The 19,082-nt window shown below is 47.6% G+C and overlaps 1 protein-coding gene and 2 non-coding genes across 6 annotated transcripts; all 3 read right to left on the bottom strand.

Moving 5' to 3' along the window:
* Positions 1–598: 598 nt before the first annotated feature.
* KHDC4 (KH domain containing 4, pre-mRNA splicing factor) lies at positions 599–17,642 on the bottom strand. Of its 4 annotated transcripts, none has more exons than XM_058701880.1 (14): positions 17,199–17,642; positions 16,359–16,575; positions 12,769–12,897; positions 12,340–12,419; positions 11,179–11,231; positions 10,744–10,907; positions 9,582–9,793; positions 8,978–9,038; positions 7,137–7,194; positions 6,655–6,908; positions 4,642–4,821; positions 3,639–3,751; positions 2,911–3,002; positions 599–1,903 (listed from the first exon to the last, which is right to left on the bottom strand). In XM_058701880.1, the coding sequence occupies exons 2-14, from the start codon at positions 16,407–16,409 to the stop codon at positions 1,704–1,706; spliced, it is 1,647 nt and encodes a 548-aa protein (XP_058557863.1). In that variant the 5' UTR covers positions 16,410–16,575; positions 17,199–17,642; the 3' UTR covers positions 599–1,703. The 4 variants fall into 4 exon arrangements, 3 of the variants coding, with proteins under 3 accessions (XP_058557863.1, XP_058557862.1, XP_058557864.1); XM_058701879.1 differs by lacking the exon at positions 17,199–17,642 and adding an exon at positions 17,080–17,191; XR_009254466.1 differs by lacking the exon at positions 17,199–17,642 and adding an exon at positions 17,080–17,191 and having other exon boundaries at positions 1,847–1,903; positions 3,639–3,723.
* Positions 5,822–5,953, bottom strand: LOC131496669 (small nucleolar RNA SNORA42/SNORA80 family). The gene has a single exon (XR_009254606.1). It is a non-coding gene; the product is annotated as a small nucleolar RNA SNORA42/SNORA80 family (small nucleolar RNA).
* Positions 10,382–10,510, bottom strand: LOC131496673 (small Cajal body-specific RNA 4). The gene has a single exon (XR_009254610.1). It is a non-coding gene; the product is annotated as a small Cajal body-specific RNA 4 (non-coding RNA).
* Positions 17,643–19,082: the final 1,440 nt, after the last annotated feature.

The raw sequence follows: 19,082 nt of genomic DNA, 5'->3' as shown, positions 1-19,082 counted from the left end.
GGAATCGGCACCGGGCAAATTTTGCTGAAATTTCTACCCACCCTTAAGAATGCTTTCTCAAGCATAACTTGTGTCTATGTCCTTTAAAAATGTACCTCACGGGGCGTCTAGGTGGCTCAGTCGGTTAAGCCGCCGACTTCGGCTCAGGTCCTGATCTTGCGGTCCGTGAGTTCGAGCCCCACGTTGGGCTCTGTGCTGACAGCTCAGAGCCTGGAGCCTGTTTCAGATTCTGTCTCCCTCTCTCTGACCCTCCCCTGTTCATGCTCTGTCTCTCTCTCTGTCTCAAAAATAAATAAACGTTAAAAAAAATTTTTTTAAATTAAATAAAAATAAAAATGTACCTCACTCTCTAACCATGTTCCATAAAGGAGGGCTAAAATACGAGAACGGAGGGAGTCCACTATAATTATCCTCGATGTTTTCGTCTGGACTTTGAAGAGTTTACTCTGTTAAGTCATCAATTCTTGGAACTATATGGAAACTTCTGGGCCCGTGTATGTATTTTTCTGGTGGGTTATAATTCCATTAAGCTATCAGTAAAAGTTTATACATTTTAGCGTATGGGTGGGTTGTAGAAGAGAACAGAGAAACCACAACAGAATATTTATACATTTATTTATAATGAAATTATGGTCTAAATATTTACAACATATAGGAAACCAGAGAATATGTTTATACAAAGCCAGCCTGCAAAGTATTCAAATGTGCAAAAATGACAGTTCAGTATCTCAAACTACTCCTGGTTCAGCAGACTAGCTCCTTCTTTCACACGTCAATATTTGATACAAAAAAGTTCTTTTGGCAAAACCTGTAATGCCAAGGAAAAGGACAAGTTGCAATTTCAGTCACTAAGTCCGCCATCCATCCTACTGAGCGGTCAAATCTCTCTATTTGAGCTGCAACCAGTTCTGAGAGGCAGACCACTGTGTTTCATTTCTGTGAGGAGTTCTGACCAGCTTTGATCAAGCAGTTTTCTCTGACCCAGCTGACGACATGGAGCTTAGAAGGGCAATAAAAACAGCAATGGCTTTCTGAGACAAGAGTGCCTGAAGGTGCCAGCTTTGGCTCATCCCAGTAAAAAGACACAGGGGAGAAAAAAACAAAAAACAAAAAACTTTAATCTTCCTACTCAGGATCCAGCTATATCCAACAGTTTTAAATGAGTAAAACTGAAGTTTCCAAAAACAGAAAAGAATGCAAAAATGAAACAGGGATGCATTGTCCTTAGATTTAAAGGTGCTGAAAGGAAAGGATGGTCTTAAGATCATTTCCCCACTAATAAATAGTAAGGCGTCGTTTGTAACCAGTTGGTATCAAAATTGACCAAACAGTAGTAAAATACAAATAAAACCTTCTCTTCGTCAGAATAGGGGCCATTCATGTGGAAAAGGCTGGACCAGGTCAAATGTATATGGGAATGACCCTGTTGGGATGCTCTGTTGAACAAGCACATTTCACCAACTGTTAAAAAGCTTCTGAGACAAACTTGTGATTCTAAGTAAATGTTAACAGATGCTATGCCACTGCAGAAACAGGGATGTTGTAAAAAGAACGAGACACTTTGAGAAAGGAGACGCTGCATCTCTAACTTCTGCAAAGGTCCAAGATGGTTCCCGGTACAGGCCCCAGAGTCTTATTAAATCAAACGCATGCATTATTGCTAAAGAGAGTCACCGAGGGTCAAAGCTCTGCTCCACTGTTTCCTACGGGGCCATCCAGAATGGCATCTGCTGTTTAGCTCGTGGTTGTGACGAAGGGTACTGATAGCCCAAACTCCAGCCCTGTGGAAAGCTACTTGCATTTTTATGACCCCCGTGTTCCTCCTCTTCATCAGATGAATCTGCAGCATAAGCCACCAACCCAAATCCCTTCTCCGTAGTTTTCATCTTCTTGACTGGATAATCTAGAATAGAGAAAACAACCCCAACCCCGTTCCCCACCAAGACAAAAAAAAAAAAAAAAAAAAAGATAATACCATAAATTCGTTAATAAAAAAAAGATGTTAATTGTAATTGGTTAGTTGGACACCATTTTGAGGTCACAGGGTCAATGGTCACCCAAAAACGTTGAAGATCACACGAAAAACAGCACCAGCATCAGCAAATGTGAGTCCACCAGAACCATGTAAGAAAACAGAGAAAGAAAAAAGAAACACAAAAAAAAAAAAAAAAGAAAAAAAAAGAAAAAAGAAAAAAAAAAGTAAAGTTAGCAAGTGAGTCTCCGGAGGCTAATATTTCACCTTTTAAAGAGTTCAAAAAAAAGAAGAAAAGAAAAAAATGTATTTTCTTTCGCTCACTTTTATTACGACTACAGGCAAAGAACACGAGTGGCCCCATATTCCTCTACACACCTAGAGTTCTGGGATACTAAGAGGCAATGCTTTTTCAACAGCCACAGGCTGACCATTCAATCGATAGAGCTATGCAGAGAGAAGTAGCTCAGCTCCCAATACAAAGAAAAAATCAATCTTTTTTAAAAGTAGGCTCTCCGCATGGGGCTCGAACTCAGGACCCCAGGATCAAGAGTCACATGTCCCACTGGCTGAGCCAGGCAGGTGCCCCGAAATACCAGTCCTCAAGTCTGCATCAGATTACCTCCAGGTATTCAGATAACAAAGGCAACAAAATTTTGAACTGACCTACCAATCATTAGTATTTCCTAGGGCTTTAATGCTATGCATAAAACGTAAGTTAACCAACTCTTTCCTAGACACACGTCAGTTGAAAATTAAAGCCCGCGTAACTGTATGTCGTCCTTTTAAATAAAAACAAGTATTCTCATTAGCCTGTAGATTTTAGAAGCTGGATTAAACGCCTGAATGAGTGCCATCTGAGTGAACATCAGGTCAGAAAACTAATAGCTTAGGAACAGTCTTAGCCACCCGAGTATCCCCAGCTACACCTCACTCACCATGGCCCCCTGCTCCGGCCCCAGACCCACTCCTGTCATCAGACTCTGCCTTCATTCCAGTCACTGGAAAGGCTGGTGGAGGCATCAACTGCCTGTTAGGAGAAAAAATGTGACAGCCTTTTCAGACAGATTCGATCCGTCATAACCTGTCCAGCAGACACGAAGCAGGAAACCATCCACTTCTACCCCTTCCGCCTGACCCCAGCCTTCAAGCTATCATCCAGTTGTCAGACTGTCAGGCCGGTCTACACAGCCAGGCTGGGCCGGGCCAAAACAAGAATGCGCTGCTGGGAGAAGTTAGGCTCATCCAGCGAAGGCTCAAAGGATGGTACAGGAGAGTGCGAGCCCTGGGTGGCAGGCCGGACCTCCATTCAAGTACCTCAACCCATCAGGTTCTAGGATTCTAAGTAGCAAACATGGCTTGTGTCAGACTCCTGTCCCTGCCTACGCTCAGGAAAACGGCCAAGATGCAGGCAGTGAAGGTCAAGGAAGATGCCCGAATGAACAAGCACTGAATTATTCAAAGTCGAGTACAGCGGCCCGGAGACTGGGAGGCGCGTCCTGTTCTCCATGAGCGTATCCGTTACAAAGAACAGGAGCTTATTTGAGCCAAAGGATCTCGTTACAGTTTTAGAACACGGGAAACCCGCAGCAATGATCATTCTCACTAGCGATGCAAACAGAGGACGTCTTAATACATTCATGTAATTCCGCTCCAACAAACTTACCTGTCCCTCTCTCGCTCTTTGCCTGAGGAACTTGCCGGCTTCGATCCTGCACCTTCAATGTCATTCTGACTGGAGAAGCCTGTACCTAAATTAGTCATATGAATGGGTCCATGCTATGAGCAGAAAAATACAGTGGCATTAGCAAATCTACAACTGCTGTACAGACTTTAGCTCCTTAACGTAACTGTCAAGTGCCTTGTCTTTCTGGTCAATTGCAGTAATCTGCACTACATAGCTCTCTGGGATTTGGGGCGTAACCACGGCCCAAACAGAGATCACTCTTCTCTACGGAGGACTTGCTCGGGGACATCATGATTGATTATGCTACCTGCATCTGTTTTCAACTCTCCATCTAGAACTATAAAAATGCTTCAAAGCGTGTTTCAAAGAAGGCTTCAAGGACTCTGGCAAAAAGCGCAGGTGCTTCTCCTGATGAAACAAAACTGCACCAAAACTAAACATTTTAATAATATTTTTAAAAACCCTATACTCGAATGACTATAACTATGCACAGAATCACATTCTGGCCACCTTTTTCTGCAGATGGTGGGGGACTGGAGGAAAAAAAAATCACTCTTTCTTACGGAGAGACAGAACAGTAAATTGGGAGCTAAGGTTTAAATACAAACCACTATTGGGAGGTAGAATGATACCTTTCGGTGAGATGCGTAGGGAAGCGAGAACTATCTGAGGCTTTCGAGAGTGCTGTGTAAGAGGAAGTGCAGAAATCTACACGACTCGTTCCAGGTGCCAGTCATGAGACCTATACTTCTCTCTATGTGGAGTTCTGTATTTTATCATATTGACCCCAAAGACAAACCCACCCAAAGGGACTCATTCTTGCTTTCAGTTAATCCCCCAAGGAAAAAACCCTCATCTAAATGGATTCCAGAAAACAGAAATCCTCGTTATTGGGAAAACAACTGGCACAGATGTGAATTTCTTTCTTTAAAGGAAAGATACAGTAGGGTATGGTGAGGAAAGTAAAAGTATTTTATTTAACCTGGTATCCAAGAAGTCCAGACTCTCGTTCATCTGGTAGCTCCTCTGTGAATCGCCTCTTCTGTGCCTGGGGTTGACTTGGGAGTGGGGGCTGGGGCGGGGGCGGGGGCTGGGGCTGGGGGCCCGCAGGCAAGGCAGTTTTGACAGGAGCAGCAGGAAGAAAAGGCCCGCTCATCGGACTCTGGGACCAAAACAAACCAAGGGGAAAAATGGTGTGAGAACGCCCAGCCGCTTTAAGAACACAATAGTTACAATACATTTTAATGATGCACATGTATCCTAGAAATCCTGTATCTCTGGCCGCGAGTTTCCTTCCTGTATCATCTGGTGACAGTACAGCCTTCCCACCCTGACGGTAGGGAAATGCAAAACTCACGATCTCTAAGGTGCTCTCAACTCTTAGGAAAAATCTGCTGTGCACTTGGGCGATTAGGAGCAAACATGATCAACAAATAATACAAATTCTAGCCACTTACTTAGTTCAGAAGTTACAAGCCAAACATTCTCCAATTTAAGCTCCTCTAATCAACGCGATTAGCTCTTTCTGGATCATAAAGGCTGCCAACGCTCGTGGCAAAGGCAAGTCCATCTGCCACTTCCGTGGGTAAGTTGTCATAGCAACGGGGAGTCTAATGTTTTAAGAGATTGTTCCAAAAAGGAATAAGGACTGACCCAGCACGCGTCAGAGAGAGAAGACAAGTCTTATCAAATAGCCATTACTTGTTGAACACGTGGGTCACCTCAATTAACCTTTGCGACCTCTGAGATACTATCATTACGCCCATTTTCTTTTTCTTTTCTTTTTGTTTTTTTAAGGTAGGCTTCACACCCAGGGCGGTGCCCAACTCGAGGCCTGAACTCTTGACCTGGGCCAAGATCAAGAGACACTCCACCAACCGAGCCACCCAGGCGTCCCACGCCCGTTCTCTATAAGGAAACCAAAGCCTGGATAGGCTGAATTGTATTCCAGGAAGGCACAGCTCAAACCCGGGAACGCATGAGGGGCCCGGGCCGCCCGCTCTCTCAAGCCCAACCCTAAAGAGCCTGCCCCACCATATGCGTTTCTGGTCACAAACCAGCGCGGCTCAAAGCTGGAGAACTAGGGCTCTGCCAAACACAGAAGGCACGTGATTAGGCCTCAGGGTCACCGCCAGAATTCAGCGAAGTCTTCTGCTGTTCCTCCCTGTCCAGCCCCCTTCAGTGCTCACAGCCCACCGATCGGGAGGCTGGGCAATGGTTCGGGGCTGCACTTCCTCTGGCACGGGTCCACTCTGAGAGGCCCACGGTCAAGGGCCCGCCATCAATCACCGTGCGCTCACTCACTAGCTTCCCTCTGCTCTCTGATGGACGTAGGGTTGGACACCATCCATCCAGATGAGCCAGCTGCCTACCCTTTCCGAAAATTCTAGTTTCTTACACGGTTTGAGAATTCCGTGAGAGCATTTACGATCCTGAAGTTGGCAAAGCTCGTGTAGCCCTTGGCCTAGGAGCCCCTGCCTATGGTGGATTTCCTTCGAAGCTTAGGGACTCCGTTCCAAACGCGTGGAGGCGTGGCGTGGGCTGGCTCCCCTCTCCCGGAGCCAGGTGCAGGCAAACTACGATTGCGGCCCTTGTACACTTGCGACTCGAGTGTTCCCGGAGCACGGCCACGCTCACTCACTAGGTATCGTCTAACCCGCCGACCGGCCACGGCAGGCGTGACGGCGCCCGCGGGGCCCGCGACACCTAACCTAGCCGGCGGCCAGCATTCCAGGGGAAGCTCGCCGACTCCTCTTCTACACACCGGTCTGCCGGTGCCACACACTTGAGGATGAACGCACCGGTGTGTGCACGCTGTCCCCCGAAGCCTCCGGGTAGCTTGGTGGCGGGAACGCAGGAGGAACGGGAGAAAACCCCTCCCGCCGCACCATAACCACACAGCTGTTCTCTCTGAACGCCGCCGCCGCGTCCGCACCCCTCCCCCGCCCGGCCTCCCCCAGCACGGCGGCGTCCGGCTCCCGCCCCGGCGTCCTACCTGTCCAGTGCTAGCTGGAGGCTGCACTTGGGTTATCGGGTATTGTGTTGGCACAGGGGGCACTCCAGTAGGTAATGCTGGCAAGACTCCGGGTGCCAGTGAAACAGCCGGTGGCACTATGCTTGGCACTCCGTAGGGAGGCTGAACTGGCTGCTGAGGAGGGGGAACAACAGGGTAACCAGACTGATAGCCATTGGATGGATAATATGGTGGCTGAGGAGGGACACTACTTATAGCAGAGGGTTGTGTATAGCCTGAGGGGGAAGAAAAAAAGTGTTTAATCAGCTGCAGCAGAATGAGACATTTTAGCTGAATATTAACTTAATCTCTAGGGAAGAAAACTACTGAGGTACGAATGGCTTTTCAAATCACCCTAGGTTCTGAGTGCCCTGGCACGCTTAGTCTAGCCTAAGTATCTACGTCACACACAGATTTCGCTAACAACGCATTTATCTTCGTCGAACACTTTGAGACATACACACCTGGTAAGGGTACAGCGGTATTAATCTGATTCACAAATCTAGAGTATTCAGCATGAACCTGCAAGACAAGGGAAGACAAGTTCATATGGGACAGTCCCGATTTGTGGAGTATTTACAAGAGTCTGGTTGTCTGGTTCCGGGACTAAAGCAGCCGGGGATCAAAATATTTCCACTGGTGGTATCTCAACCTATTTGAGACCTGTTTACTCTAAATTCTAATAAGGCACGGGGCGCCCGGCTAACTCAACGGGTGGAGTGTGTGACGCTCGATCTCAAGGTTGTGAATCTGAGCCCCATGTTGGGTGTAGAGATTATTTAAAATCCCCCGAATGAGACCCAACTCTGAGGTAAAAATCATCCAGAGCCACACAGATACAGAAGGTAGGAAGTTCCTAAGTTGTCAGTACAACTAATGAGAAATCATTCATTCTTTTATTTGCTGGACTTGTCCTCAAGGAGCTCAAGGCTCAGCACAGAGCTAGTATGTGTCCCCCCCCCCGTCCCCCCCCCCCCCCCACCGCCCAGTTCTTCGTTCTGGGCACCCCACTGAGTCGCCGCACGCAGCAATGAGACAAAGCCAGGGGGTGATCAGGGCAGTGGTCTGGTATAAAGGACAGTAAATCAGGTTACTTTGCAGAAGCAAAGCAAACAACTTCCCCAAAGTCTGGAACCCTTACGTATCAAATAACACAACGCTGAGCAGTCAACCCCAAACCTGGTTTCCATCAGGTGCTACGCAAAGAGGCCTCCTGGTCTAACTTTTGGTTACTAGACTACAGAATAGAAAGAATACTCAAATAAACAATTAGGCCAAAGCACTGCCGATTGGTTTTTTTTTTTTTTTTTTTGTTTTTTTTTTTTTTTTTTTTTAATTTTTTTTTCCAACGTTTTTTATTTATTTTTGGGACAGAGAGAGACAGAGCATGAACGGGGGAGGGGCAGAGAGAGAGGGAGACACAGAATCGGAAACAGGCTCCAGGCTCTGAGCCATCGGCCCAGAGCCCGACGCGGGGCTCGAACTCACGGACCGCGAGATCGTGACCTGGCTGAAGTCGGACGCTTAACCGACTACGCCACCCAGGCGCCCCTCGTTTTAAACCATCATAGCTCCACCTTCCTCCCTTATTTAGCCAAACTTACTGTTGAAAAGAACTTGGAAGGCCCACGGCAAACAACCTGACCAAGATTAAAAGTGTCGTCTACTTAAGTAACTGAGGACACTGAGATTTCACACTGCAGGCCTGCACATTTCCAAAACTCCATACTGAAATGCCTCCTAAAGAAGAAAACGCACACCAGCGAGGACATGCTAGGGTGGTCTGACTTCCTTAGAGAGAATGTTAGTGGCCAGAACGGTGTGGTTTAAATGGTGTCCTTTCAAAAGTCACGTCTGCCAAAAACCCCAGAATGTGACCTTATTTGGAAACAAGGTCTTGCAGATACACGCTATTAAGATGAAGTCACACTGGATTCCAGTGGGCCCTAAATCCGAGGACTGCCACCCTTCTGAGAGACAGATGGACAAGGAGAGGCAGGAGTAGGCCAGGTGTCACCGGGACAGAGAACGGAGCTCTGCTGACACCCGGCGAAAATGCAAAGGGCTGCAGGCCGGGGGAGGCGTGGAACATTCTCCCGCACGGTGTTGTTCAGAAAGAGCCAACCCTGCCCACGCTTGGATTCTGCGTGTCTGGCCTCCTGAGCAGTCAGAGAATACGTTTCTGTCACCTAGTCGGTGGCAACTTGTTACTGAAGCCCTCGGAAACGAGTGCAGGTGGGAAGAGGGCTCAGACACAGCCCCACACAGCAGTTCTCTGCATATCAGACAATCGAACAGAACTCACTGTTTGCAAGAGATTCTCACAGAGCTTCTTGGCAGCAGCCAGGCCTTCTGGTTTGGGATGGCTGCAAAGAAAGAAGACCCAGAAAATTCAAAGAGGAGGAAAGTAAAAGATAGAGAATTGTGTTTCACTTCGTATACTGTTTGTAAGTTTAATACATTTAATGCAGCACAAATCTAACTTTCTGAAAATCACAAAATAATGTAATAGAAGCCCCGTAAGATATAACCAGTATCATCGAGACATACACTTTTTGGTCTCTCTGAGTTATAGTACTTCTTGACATAAGACTTTTAAAAGCCACTAAAATCACTATAAAGTACACGAATACTGTCGTAGGTTTAAAAAAAAGGTTACTTTAGGCTCATCACAGCTACTTTAGGGTCAGGGATTATATATAAAACCTGAAAACTAAAAAAGGCAATTCCACCTCCTATTTCAATCATTCTTACTAAGTAATTACAAAGTGATTATTGCTAGTACTGACCCAAGTCCCTCATGTTAAGGTTTATTAAACCTATTTTCTTACACCTTCTGAATTATCCCTGCCTGTACTGATCTGGTGACAAGCATTCACATGTCCTCAGCCCCACCCATCCACACGTACCTAATGTAAATATACATAGGCTCAAAAGCTTCTCGGCCAGATGCTGGCTCAATGCAACCCGAACCTTTGCCTCTTAGGAAGACTTTGGCACCCGTTTCAATCTGAATGTGCTGCAAATAGGAGCAGCCTGGACCTTCCACTTTCTCCTTGACATTGAAAGTGGGCACAGCATGCTCTAGACCCACAAATAATTTATCTTGAACATAATGCATCTGTGGAAGAACAGAACACCTCAGATTAAACATGACACACAATTAAATCCAAATCTTGAAAATGATTATGCGCAAGACTTTAATCCTCCAGATACCTTTAATCACTGTTAGAACAAGGACTCCAAATAATTTCTACCATGAGCCTATAAAAATAAACTTCACAAAGTAGCTTAAATTCTTTTTTTTTTTTAACGTTTATTTTGAAAAGGAGGGAGAAAGTGCGTGTGCACATCACATGAGCGTGTAAGCAGGGGAGAGGGCAGAGATAAAGGGAGAGAGAATCCCAAGCAGGCTCTGCGCTGTCAGTATGGAGTCCGACGTGGGGCTCGATCCCACAAACCCTGAGATCATGACCTGAGCCAAGGTCAAGAGTCGGGTGCTTCACCGACTGAGCCCCCCAGGGGCCCCTACAGTAACTTAATTTAAATGAGATCTGCCTATCCCACGCACCTACCTAGAACGTTAACACCTTCCTCAGTTCAGCAAAACAGGCATAAAGCAAAGACTCGCGGCTCAGGAAGCACGCCCACGGCCCAGGCCACCGCAAGGCAGTGAGAGCCCGGCGCGGTCTCCTGGGACGCGACAGCGGCGTGTCGGGTCGTGCAGTCAGCCCCGTGGCGTCCTCCAGTGAGGGCTGCTCTCGCCCACCCTGTTCTCTAGGAGGATTGTATCAGCAGAGTCTTGCTTCACCAGACTCAGCCTTCTTAGTCCTCCAGCTGCCGTCACATTTACAGACACAGAACCAAACCACTAACTTCACAGCGAACGGTGTGCCCTCGACCGCGTCAACGCCCTTTCCAAAGGGCGCGTCACCAGGCCAGCACTAGCAGGGAACTCTCAGGTCAGAATTTCAGGATTTTCTATGTTCTTCTCATCTACCATTTTCTGTGGCCTATGTCAATTTTACAGAAATGACAAAGCTGTCAGGGGAATCTCTCCACCAAACATACCCCTGACTGGAAGGGAGGCTTCTGGCTAACAGCTGGAGACAGCTGTGCAATGGGCGCCGGCTGGTGATAGACAGTGACTGTTGCACCGTTAAAAGTTGGACTCGTCCCCGTGGCGGCTTTGACCACCCCGTTGGTGATGATCTCTTTGATTCGGTTTACAGCTCCTGTGGAAAAACGGGGTGAGATGTTATACCAATGGGATGAACGCACGGACTACCAGCTCGTGACAAAGGTCAATGCTCAGGTGCCCATGTACTAATCCTTTTTATAGGATCCCCAAGTATGTGGTTCTCAGCCTCTCTAAACCCCCAGCCCATTCGCAAGCAGTTCACACACACGAGTTAGCACAGCCCAGGGACATTCTGCCAACCTGTTACTTAGAGCCCTATACTTTGCCCCTCGCAAAAAGCAGATGTGAGCCCAACCGTTACTTACTGTCCACTAATTCCCGTGTCTGGCCCTGAACATGAAGGTATAACGGACGATCCCTATAAAGAGAAATACAAAATGATGATCCCAAACTGGTCATAACCAAAGGAACCAAACGGGTCACCGAATTTGTAACGTTTATACTTTCCAAGTAAGGCAAAGGCACTATATTCACAGAAATGGCTGTTGCTAATTTTTAAGAACGTGGTTTAAAGCTGAGGCTAAATAAACTTTTCTGGTTGCTTCAAGTTAGCCAGCCCACACAGGATCAAATCTGTTCTTATGGGCTCCTGAATACGGGGATCTAGTCAACCGAGATAACCGGATGTTCGAGAAAATTCCTTTTTGTTGGCTAACAGGTTACGTGCAGACATGCTCTTGTCTATCCAAATGACCGGGGTGACAGTGACAGGAGCGCACAGACCCATGGCTGTGAGGCCCGCAACCAAAGCAACTCTCGACTCTAAATGTAAAGTGGCTTAGATTCAGATTTTGACTGTAATCACAGAGAAGATCTTCGATAACCATACAGTTCATAACAAGCTGTCAGCAAAAAACAGCTGTGTCTAAAGACAAAAAAGTTCAAAACAGCAACCGGCGTGCACACAGTTGCAATATACTGTCTCAGGTGGGGAGCAAGTTTTGCTTCCTAATTATATTTGGTTTGGGCCAACGTGAAAAATGTTGCACTGCCTGAGTACCCGCCCCCCAACACCGAGTAATGGGAGAGACGAACTAAAGGGGACGAGATGTTTACATAGATAATCCAGCCACCCTGGAAACAGCAAGGAGTCGGACAAAAGGATGTTTTTTAGACGGAGATCACAACAAAACACACGCCCTTTTGTTGGGGGAAACATTCCCACACAAAAATTTAGAAGCGTGTCCGTTATCTGTTAGCAACTGTCTCATCTTACACTTGCCCGTGATGTGTTTCCTCTAAGAAAACGTTGCCTGTGAAATGAAAAATCAAAGAGCAGCAGAAGGACGAGAGCTGCCGACCCTCCCTACGCACGTCTGAGACGTTCCCAAGTTCTACTACGAAGCATGCGTGTACGTCTAGCGAGCTGCTAACCAAATATTTACACCTATTTCCTCAGAATGAAAAACACACTAACGCGAGCCCGTGTCCAATCTTTTCCCAAAGCAGAGGAAGTGCATACACACCCTGGCCCCACTTTGGCCTTCTCCTCACTTGTCATGAATCTCCCTCGAGTTGACACGGCGGCCCCACTAAGTCGGCTGATCTGAAAAGGAAACATTCTATTAAAAGGATGATGTGGCAGTTGACCGACTTCGATGACAGGCAGCAGGATGGATTCGCCCCATGCATTCATTCCACCAACAGACAGGAATGAGGTCTGTACAGGAATCCCTCCCATATCGGAAATCGCTTCCTGCTCAAGCTGACCCAGGGAGTCCACCCATGTCGGCTCCTTCACCTTCACTAGGAAGCTCCTCTGCAGTTAATTCAACCCAACCCTGACTTTGGAGATTATGACCCAGACCCGCGAATAAATCTCTGACTCCGCTCTCCGCGTTCACAAGACCACGCCCAGCCACCACCGTCCCCAGAGAGGCCCCACATCTCCCCACCTCGTCCTGAGTCTGCCCTCGAGTCAACAGGTTCCTGCACGTGAGAGGCACGTCATTGATCTCGACTTCAGCCACCACCAGGTCGTCCTTGCTTTTATTGCTAGTTAGGCCTTTGCCAGCGGCCTGAAGCTACCAAGAAAGAGCAATTAGATCAAAAAGACTGTAAGATGAAATAGTATCTTTCTGCTGTCCAATTTACAACTGGCCCTTCCCAAGTCCCACCACCACCTTACCGTTCCCCAAAGCTGCCTGCAAACACACTTGGAGACACTCCTGGGTCATTCTGCGAAAATGACCTAACGAGCAAACAAAACCTCACTGAACTGACACCGAGTATTGTCAACCGACTTGAAGGCAACCCTCAGGTTTCTCTGTAACCTCAGCCACGTGTGCGTTTCTGTGGTCACATAATCCCAGAAACCCTATGGTGCCATCTTCACGGGGAAAATCACAAGACCAAGTTACGGTGCTTTGCACCTCGACCAGCCAGCCGTCCGTGCAGTCAAATGCAGGGCAGGGGCGCCTGGGTGGCTCAGTCGGTTGGGCGTCCGACTTCGACTCAGGTCGTGATCTCACGGTCTGTGGGTTCGAGCCCCACGCTGGGCTCTGGGCTGGCAGCTGGGAGCCCGGGGCCCGCTTCGGATTCTGTGTCCCCCTCTGTCTGCTCCTCCCCCACTTGTGCTCTGTCTCTCAAAAATAAATAAATGTAAAAACTAAGTTTAAAAAAAAAAAATACAGGGCAGAGTCCAGCAACCCATGCACCTCACCTGTGTAACCGGACGCCGCCTGTGTGCCACCGCTGCGCCCATGGCACCTTACATTCACCTAATCCCATCCTTGCAGTGACCTGGAACACCCGTCAGTTTTACCCGACAACCCATTACTTTCTACTAAAGAGCTAAGAGAATGGATGAAAAATCAAGCAAAATCCTAAAATCTGATCTGGCTTCTTTCAATTTCAACTGTAGGCAACTCCAGACAGCTGGATTGGAGTTATTCAAGAAAAATTTCATCCCAAGATGGCCTTTCCCAACCTTTTCTTGCCTTGGACCAATGTCCCACAAATCTGCTCCAGGAAGATAAAAATACAGTTTACTTCCTTATGCATTAGATACATTTTAAATATTTGTTTTAACGTCTATTTATTTTTAAGAGAGAGTGAGCATGAGCAGGGGAGGGGCAGAGAGAGAGGGAGACGAGACGCAGAGCCCTATGCGGGGGCTCGAACCCACGAACCGCAAGATCATGACCTGAGCCGAAGTTGGTTGCTTAAGCCACTGAGCCACCCAAACGCCCCTGCATCAGACAAGTTTTCAAGTCACGGACACAAACTAGATTCAGCAACATCTCATCTTTGTTCAGCCCCCCACTCAGCACGCTGGCTCAAGCACACCTCAGCTCCCTGAACCCCGGGGCCACCTTCAAAGGTGCGGGCAGTGCCGTCCGGCAGGGGGAGCTACCTGGCAGTCCAACGTGGGCGCCGTCAGCCTCGTGTCCAAGTGCCCTGCCGAGGAACTCCATCTTAAATTTTACTTTTCACTCAAATTTTAATTTAAATAGCTACAGGAGGCAGCAGCCACTGTCGGGGACCACCCAGGTACATGTCACCAACCCCATCAGATGAGGAAAACTGAGGCTCCACGACATATCTGAGGCCACGAACCGAGGACCCTGGGTTTCACATCTAGATATTCTGATTCTAAATCCACTATCTGTGCACTGTGCTGCCGCCTGCTGAGCGCAAAAGCTTTTTAGAGAAAAAAAAATAAGTGATTCACATCAGTATTAAGAATTTTATTACTCAAGAAGCACTCCACGATCACCAGCGTGTTATAGCTCCTTGTAAAACTTACAAACGGACAACGGACTCAATCTTTGCAAACCATCAAAATACAATGAATAACGAACTTCCAATTCACTAGAAGTTCCCACCAATTCTGCCGAACTTGAATATTTAAACATCCAGACAGAGTATGGCCTGTTGATATCATACTCATACACTGGACAGCTAACAAAAAATTGTATTTTCCTTTCTCCCCCCAGCTTTATTGAGGTATAATTGACAAACAAAAATCGTGTACATATACTGAAGGTGAACAACTGGATATTTTGATATACGGTTACATTGTGAAATAATCACAACGTGTTAATTAATACAGTCACTGCTCACCTAAATTGCATTTGCAAACACAGAACTCATTTCTTCACAGGTACTATGGAAGTCAGCTTTATTTTTTTATTAATTTTTTAAATGTTTATTTCTTTTTGAGAAAGAGAGACAGAGCATGAGCAGAGGAGGAGCAGAGAAAGAGGAAGTCACAGAATCGGAAGTAGGCTCCAGGCTCTGAGCTGTCAGCAGAGAGCCCGACGTGGGGCTTGAACCCACGAACCATGAGATCATGACCTCAATTGACTGAGCCACCCAGGCGCCCCCAGAAGAACTTTTTTTTTTTTTCAAATGAGAATTATAATGGAGCAAGCAGCCTTGGAACACACTGAATTCTCCAACTCCAGAGGCTTTCAAGCAAAAGCTAAACACCCAGTTGTCCGAGGCGACTCTGAAGTCACATGTGTGCCAACATGACAGATCTTACACAATTAACACAACTTGACATTCACACGCACACCCAATTTCCATCCTCTGTAAACTGGAGACAGTAATCCATCCCTTAAAATTATAAGGATTTCTTTTAAGTGCAAAGCATGCATTCTAGCACTACAAACAGCCACCATACGCATCGTCCTGTAGAAGATTCTGGTTTCCTATTTCAGGATAAGTTAAAGACTTCAAAGTTCAGATCCAGTCTAGTGGTGAGATTTTAGTTATACCACAAATTCTAAAAACGACCAAATTCTATAAAATGACCAATTTGTATGAAAACAGCAAACCAACCAACATATAAACTATTCATTTTATTTCATGTTTAATTACACTGTAGACGTTCATTAGATTCTAATTATAAAGGACATTTATAAATGTATTTTTTTTTTAATTTTTTTTTTCAACGTTTTTTATTTATTTTTGGGACAGAGAGAGACAGAGCATGAACGGGGGAGGGGCAGAGAGAGAGGGAGGCACAGAAGCGGAAACAGGCTCCAGGCTCTGAGCCATCGGCCCAGAGCCTGACGCGGGGCTCGAACTCACGGACCGCGAGATCGTGACCTGGCTGAAGTCGGACGCTTAACCGACTGCGCCACCCAGGCGCCCTATAAATGTATTTTTGAGCAGAGTTGACTAGAGACATTTTAAAGCTCACTGATTTACCTAGACTTTCTCATGTGACTTCAGGGAAAATGCACATGTGGTGAAAAATATACTACCATCGTTGCTTTAAATGATTATGTAGATAGCAGGCCGAACTAAGAACAAAGACAAAATGAGCTATTTGATCCGTAAATGTAGTCGAACCAACCAAAGCTGCCTCGTAAAAACAAATGACAAAATATCATCTGATATGTTCCAAAACTAAGTGATCCTTAAATTACTGGGTCCCGGTTTTCTCCTCTACACACAGGATTCTCGGATCGCACAATTACAAAACAACCCTTATTAACACCGCAGTTAGCAGAGTCCCTTCAACTTCAAATACCTTCTCGGCGGCATTCTGCGTTGGTTTCAGCTTCCCTTTGGCCATGAGCATGGCATTGATCTTGGCAGCCACAGCAGCAGCAGCATCCAAGGCTCCAGAGGGAGCAGCTGTGGAGCCCCCAGGGCTTCCCCCACTGCTGGTAACCTCCCCACCTGGGGCCGTCGGCGGGAGGAAGAGAAGAGGGGCTGGCGCTGGTTGGTCCCATTTGCTGCGGCGCCTACCGGGAAAAAGAGGAAAATATTGGGCCCCAAAGCTTTATTCATGTTATTCTTCCCCTTACTACGCTTTAGCACCCCATTTGCCGTCTATCGTGTCCTCTTTACACCCTCGAGTCTCTTATCAATATTAAAATGACCACCTCTCTTTATACAATTACCGCAGTATTTCCTCACTAATTTCGACCCTACTCCAGAATCTACTTCTTTTCTACTCCATCACCCCTCTGAGAAAACTCCACTCTGTCCCACATGCCCCCGTTTTGCCCCTCCGCTTGGCCGGTCCTTCCGAAAAGTCCCTGCTTTCCGTCTCCCTCTGCTCCCTGCCGGCCTTTTTCGGGGGCCCCAAGGCCTGCTCACCGTCTTTCTCCCCAAAAGCCCAGCCCTCCAATACGTACACTTCCCACTTCAACGCCCCCCCCCACACCCATACGCAGCTCCCAACGGTCCCTCCGTCTCTCCTCTGGCCCGTGCGAGCCGCGATGCCCTCGCCCAGGAAGCTTTACCCGCCGGCCCCGGGATGTGTCGCGCTCCCCGCGGACATGGCGACCGGCTCTGCTCAACCACCCGCCAACTACCCCACTACCACCTTCCCGTCACTTCCGCCCCCAACGCCCTCACGCACAGCCCCTTCCGGTCGTGAGGAAAAGCCGTTCCGGTGAAAGCGCCGGTTCCAATTGGACTCTTGTTGATTTCAAGGCGTCTGGCATTATCCGAGACAGGTAGGGTGTGACCTTCCTGCTTTCGGCTTGCCCTGGAGAAAGATGGCTGCCGAAGAGCATATCAAGGCGCAATTGGGGCGAGGAGAGTCCATGTTTGTTGTGGGCAAGTTGGTAGCCCACAAGACAATACGCAAGAGTCGGGGAATTAAACAGTTCGTCCCCCGGTCCAGCCACGTTTGTGTGGAGGCCCAGCCTCTGGCCAGGGAGAGAGCCTTCCCGCCACTTTGGCCCGCTTCACTCAGTTACCTGCTTAGGAAAAGGCAAATGATTCGTCCCAAAGGTCATGTGAGGAATTTCTCTAGTTGTTTCACGTCTGCACGCCAACCACTGCTTTCAGAGCAGGGCCCCGGGGGCGCGCCGCGAGGGGGCGCGCCGCGAGGGGGCGCCGGCGGCTGGGCGCGCGAGCGGAGGGGAGGGGGCGGGCCGGGGCGCTCCGCCGGGGTCTGGGGGCGCTGGGAGCGGGCTGTGGACCCCGGAGGTGAGGGTCGCCGGCCGGGGCGCACCGCCGGGGTTGGGCTGGAAGTGGGTCGTGGACGGCGGAGGTGAAGGGGGCGGGCCGGGGCGCCCCGCCGGGGTTGGGGCCGGGACGCCGCGGACCGACGGCGTTTGGTGGGTCTTCAAGCTGCTAGGAGACTCTAGGTTGAACGACTAGCATGGAGTGCTGTGTTTCAAATAAATTCATATTCTGGTAGGATTAATAAAATACAAGGTAACTTGAAAGCCAAATTCGTAGTGTTTTCCCTTCAGCATTTAATAAATGCCCCTTCCATCCGAACACCACGTTTATCATGTATGAAATTTTATATATACGCTATTACGTTTCTTCGTTCTTTTGCGTTGATCCGTTTGTTCCTTTGCTACGGTGTTTTTATTGGGTGATTCTATTTCAATTTTAATCTGTTAGGGCAAACCGATTTTCATCTACGTTTCATTGCCCATTCTGACAGGTGTATTTTTCCAAGGAATTTCAGATTAAACACCATCGTTTTCCTGTTGCCCCTTTTCCCCAAAACACAATGTTGTTGGGAGTCTGATTGAAATTACATTATTTTTTTCCATTTAAAAAAACTTGTGATTTGTGAATCGTATTACCCTTTTCTAAAGGGTACTGGGGGGGAGGGGCCTGGCTGGCCCGTGGGTGGAGCATGTGACTCTCCATCTCCCAGTGGTGAGTTCAAGCCCCTCCTTGATCTGATCTGATCGCGGAGCCTACTTAAAAATTAAATAAAAATAAGAGGGTACTCTATGCGCTCAATTCACAAAGTTGTGCAACCATCACCAGTATCTCATTCCAGACCATTTTCATCACCCAAAAGAAACCCTGCACCCATTATCAGACACGTCCCATTTTCCCTTGCTAAGGCAACCGCCAATCTACTTTCTGTCTCTCTGGAATTGCCTATTCTGAACATTTCACACAATGGAACCATAGGATATGTGACCTTTAGTGTCTGACTTCTTTCACTGAGCATCTTGTTTTCAAGGTTCGTGCATGCGGTAGCGTGTGTCAGTGCTTCATTCCTTATTACGGCCAGATAATGTTCCATTGTGTGGATAGGCCAGTTTATCCATTCATTTAGAATGGATAGTCACCACTTCTGTCTTTCCTTGGAAATTTTTTTTTTTTACATTTTATGTATTTTTGAGAGAGAGAGAGACAGAGTGTGAGTGGGGGAGGGGCAGAGAGAGAAGGAGACACAATCCGAAGCCGACTGCAGGCTCCCAGCTGTCAGCACAGAGCCGGACGCTGGGCTTGAACTCACGAACCACATGATTATGACCTGAGC

Source organism: Neofelis nebulosa, chromosome 15, assembly GCF_028018385.1.
Source record: "Neofelis nebulosa isolate mNeoNeb1 chromosome 15, mNeoNeb1.pri, whole genome shotgun sequence".
NCBI classification, from domain to species: domain Eukaryota; kingdom Metazoa; phylum Chordata; class Mammalia; order Carnivora; family Felidae; genus Neofelis; species Neofelis nebulosa.
This window is presented reverse-complemented; position numbering and strand designations above follow the sequence as displayed.